Below are 4,011 nucleotides of genomic sequence, written 5' to 3'. Positions count from 1 at the left end.
CCAGCCACAATCACACACCCAGGCTGTATACGCTCCTGCGCAGGTAGCCCCGAGCAGACCCGCGCTTCCCAAACCTCCCATTTTTACTCCGGCTGCCCCAGCACCCCAAGCGCCGCGACAGCCCCTGCAGCAGAACTACGAACCAGCGCCGTCCTCGCAGCTCTACAATCAAGGACCAGCTCAGTTCAGTCCTGCGCCGAACCAGCCTGATGGCCGTTCCCAGCCGCAGGCCCGCAGCGGCGCTGGCGGCGGTATCCTGGACCAGCTCGCCAGGGACTACGCTCTGCCTCAGGGAGTAGCACCACCGTTGCATGACATCAGCTTCGGTTACTACTAGGCCGTCTAGTCCTGTCCCTTTGCTTACTGAAGAGTGGAAGAGTCTGGGATCAATCGTTCGAGCCTCAACAAAATTTTATGCCGCTCAACTGTAACGCTATATTGAAACTCTAATGTTTTCCATAGAATAGATTTACGTTACGTCGACTTAGAATTTAATTTTCGTGTATAGAAATTAAACGCTGTATGCACTATAATATAGCTATAATAATGCGATTTACTTAACGCTGCAAATGCTTCGAAGCACTTGATTGACCAATCAGAAAAAAGAATTTTATTAACTGACCAATCAAATAATGCTTCAAAGAATTTGTAACATCAAGTGAACCGTAGCCTAAGTATTACGACTGATCCCAAACTCGATTGCTCGTTTCAGTTGCGTGTTGGTCTTGTATTCTATTCGTGAATGGGACGCGTCGGCGACTGGATAACTTGATCGTCATAATCTCGGCGTGGCCCACTCTACCTGAAGTGGATGGCAGTGTGATTGATGATTGTCGCGAATAGATCATATATTGCAATCGGAAGTTGAGAACTATTAATCTATTGACGTCTAAAATCGCGAAAAATTTTATTCCGTCCACGTAACATGATTTTTTTCATATTAATTGTATTTAATTAACAATTCATATATGTATTCATAAGACAAAGAATACATCTCATACGTATATTTCACATTGTTCTAATAGCGATAAACTGTGATAAATTGACAGCATAAAAATATATGACAAAATATAAAATAATTTTAATGGAAATATTAATACGTTGTTCAAAGGGATTTTTAGTCTTATCATATTTCCTTTATCTTTGGAAACAAGGTAAAAGAATTTTTCAAGGGCTTCTAAAAACGAGAAATTATTTTTTAAGCAAATAGACGTCAAGGTCTGAGTTTTCGACTTCTTATTTTAATTATTTGTTTTCACGAATATCCATCGAGTTAATATTAGGAGATAATTTGACATTATCTTTTTATCAATCATTAAAATTATTGTCATGCATATCACTATTCGTCAAAGAATTATCCAGATAACAAGCGGTATCGATTAGATATAGTAAGAGCTGTAAAAAGAATGTAAATAAAATTTCTCGTCTTTCCCTTCAGTGGGCGTTCGCTTTTATTCCGGAAAACGCAGTTCGCCTTGAGAATTTGCCGCTCTGGAGTGCCGCGATTAGCTGGAATTGTATTTTCCTCACGACGGGGTTCCTCGAGAATGTTATGTTAATTGGGCGTGCTTATTATTGTAATTATTGTAAGGTAATTCGAGTGGAATAAAGTGAGGCCAATACTAAATTCCACCGCCTCTATGTAATGAAACGCAAAAAATTTCCGTACAATGCCGGTGTGACGAGATTTCCTGATTTCACCTTTCCAATTATGGTCCTCGTTAGTTATAAAGGCTTTCAATGTTCATATTTACTAAACGCACAAAAGAATAGAATCGCACCTTTGCTTGCACATATGCGTAGTAATTCATACTCAATACTAAATTATCGGATTGTTCTTCTAAGAACACGATAAGAAAACATAATTTATTTCGAAGATTGCATGAAACGATAATAATATATACGCTCAATTGTATCATATTTTTCAAACAAATATCAAAATCTGACATTAGTCGTAGAAATTTTTCTAATTATTTTGTATATAAAAATTATTTCAAGATTTTCCTACAAAAGTAGGTACTTCAGTTTTAAATGAATAATATTCCAATCGCAAAATATATAGAAAATAACTTTTGTGTAATTTTGTAAAAATAAGATTTTATTCCTAAGAACATTTCTGATAACGTTTGTTAAAGATTTTTTTAAATTACTTTGTTTCTCGATGAATTCGTTTAGTGTATTCAAGAACAATTTAAAAACGCCTGATGTAATGACAACCAAAGTCACATTGTTGCAGAAACGGCTGCATACGGTTGCGATCTTATCTTGCCCCTCCTTGACTTCTAAAGATTATGAAATGCAAGTAAGCATAAACCGGTCCGATTTCTCACAAGTTAAATTTTCACATCGCATAATGTGTCTGGCCTTTATCTTCTGCTTTTTGGTTGCCAAAATCGAGTGTTCCCACGCCCAGTTTGCGCGCCAATAATTCGTGGTTTCTTCAGAATTTCACCACGACGATAATTTGAAAAATATTTCTCGAAATATTCATCTCTTCCAGAGACAATCCGTCACAATCGGGTACTGTTATATTGAACAAAGTGGTTTTACTTTCGTTTTCAGAAAGTCTCAAGGTGAACAAGCCGGCGTTATACTTTTCGCTCTTCAAAAGTTTCTCAGCGATTGGTTCAATGCAAAAAATGCATGCACGTTATGCGCGTTATTGCGTATTGTAAACTCTTGATAAAACGCGACCTTGCTAGCCCCATAATTTTCGCCATTACTTCCTATAGGTTTCGTAATAAATGTTCAGAAATAACACAGTGTGTATATGTGATAGACGTTTCTTTATCGATACAATTGTTTGTCTATTTATTGAATCTATATATTATATTACTTAAATCTATAGAAAAAATTATATTATATAATCAGAATTATTGATCTAATTTTAATATTAATTGTTTTATTTTTATATTATATAAAGCAGAGAAGATTAAGTATGTCGAGACTATTTTTGTTACGTTATCAGAAATCCTTTCTGAGAGCATACAATTTGCGCTTTTGTTTCTTTTCAGTCTTCTACGTACCTATATGTAATTTCTGCAGTGGAATTTGTTTCTTTTCTTTTTAACATATCGAAAGGCACCGCATATAATCTTATTCTTGTTTGCATTATTTATGCTGTTATATCGCACATTTCAAGGACCATGCCATAGAGCGCATAATAAATATTCTCTTTCCATCCCATCATGTCGATCTACCCGTGAATTCGCGTACCCGTTTATCAGCGAAGGGTACTGTACATCAGTATAAACACCGCGTTCACGGTTACAGGACAAATTGCAATGAGACGTACCTTGGCGTCGCGCCAAACGATCGCGTCATAACGCATCTTTGTGCAAGGTGGGCATTACTTCATAATCGCGTTGACCTTCTCGCGTGCAGAGAAGAGCTATACCAAGTGGACATAGCCTAAGGCCCGTCCCCATTAAAGACCCTATAACAGAGTTTCGCCACGAGCGATTTTATCAAAATCTTATGAGAGAGAAAAGTATACTGTTACCCTGTAAATATAATACTAGCTCAGTGATTCGTAAATTTTAATTTGCGAATAATTTAAAAATTATTATACTCTCGACATTAGGATTTTTTCTTACAATGTTCCAAAAAATCCGCTTTTAATAGGAAATGCGGTGGTTTTGGAACACCTTGTATATATACATACATTATATACATATATATACTATCTCATTAAGGAAATAGTACTATATACATATATCTTTCGTAGAATTTTGACAAAATCGCTTACGATCAGACTTCATTATAAGGTCTTTAGCTCCTACTTCTTTTCAAAAAGAAGAAGAAGAAGAAGCCAGTATGTCATCTTTAATAGGAATAAACCATAGCGTTCGCACAGTATACAGTACATTGGTGCTACATAAAACGTACGCATTGACATTCGCTGCTTAGAAAGCTAAAACGCGTATCGAGATAGTGCCAATTATCACCGCAATCTTAATTCTCTTTAGAATTCTAATTATTCTTATTGACTTACTCGTCGATTACTGACTA

General features: G+C 36.4%; 1 protein-coding gene across 1 annotated transcript in view; it reads left to right on the top strand.

Annotated features, from left to right (window-relative positions):
- Positions 1 to 1,675, top strand: part of Cpr97Ea (cuticular protein 97Ea) — a 5,040-nt gene extending 3,365 nt beyond the window's left edge. The window contains 1 exon segment of the mRNA XM_018444299.1: positions 1 to 1,675. This exon segment is cut by the window's left edge and continues 15 nt beyond it. Within this exon segment, the coding sequence (XP_018299801.1) occupies positions 1 to 337 (337 nt within the window). The 3' untranslated portion in view covers positions 338 to 1,675.
- The last annotated feature ends 2,336 nt before the right edge of the window (positions 1,676 to 4,011 follow it).

This window comes from Mycetomoellerius zeteki, unplaced genomic scaffold (assembly GCF_001594055.1).
Source record: "Mycetomoellerius zeteki isolate Tzet28-1 unplaced genomic scaffold, Tzet1.0 scaffold149, whole genome shotgun sequence".
In the NCBI taxonomy this organism is placed as follows: Eukaryota; Metazoa; Arthropoda; class Insecta; order Hymenoptera; family Formicidae; genus Mycetomoellerius; species Mycetomoellerius zeteki.
The sequence above is the reverse complement of the archived record's forward strand: the minus strand, read 5'-3'. Positions and strand labels throughout refer to the sequence as shown.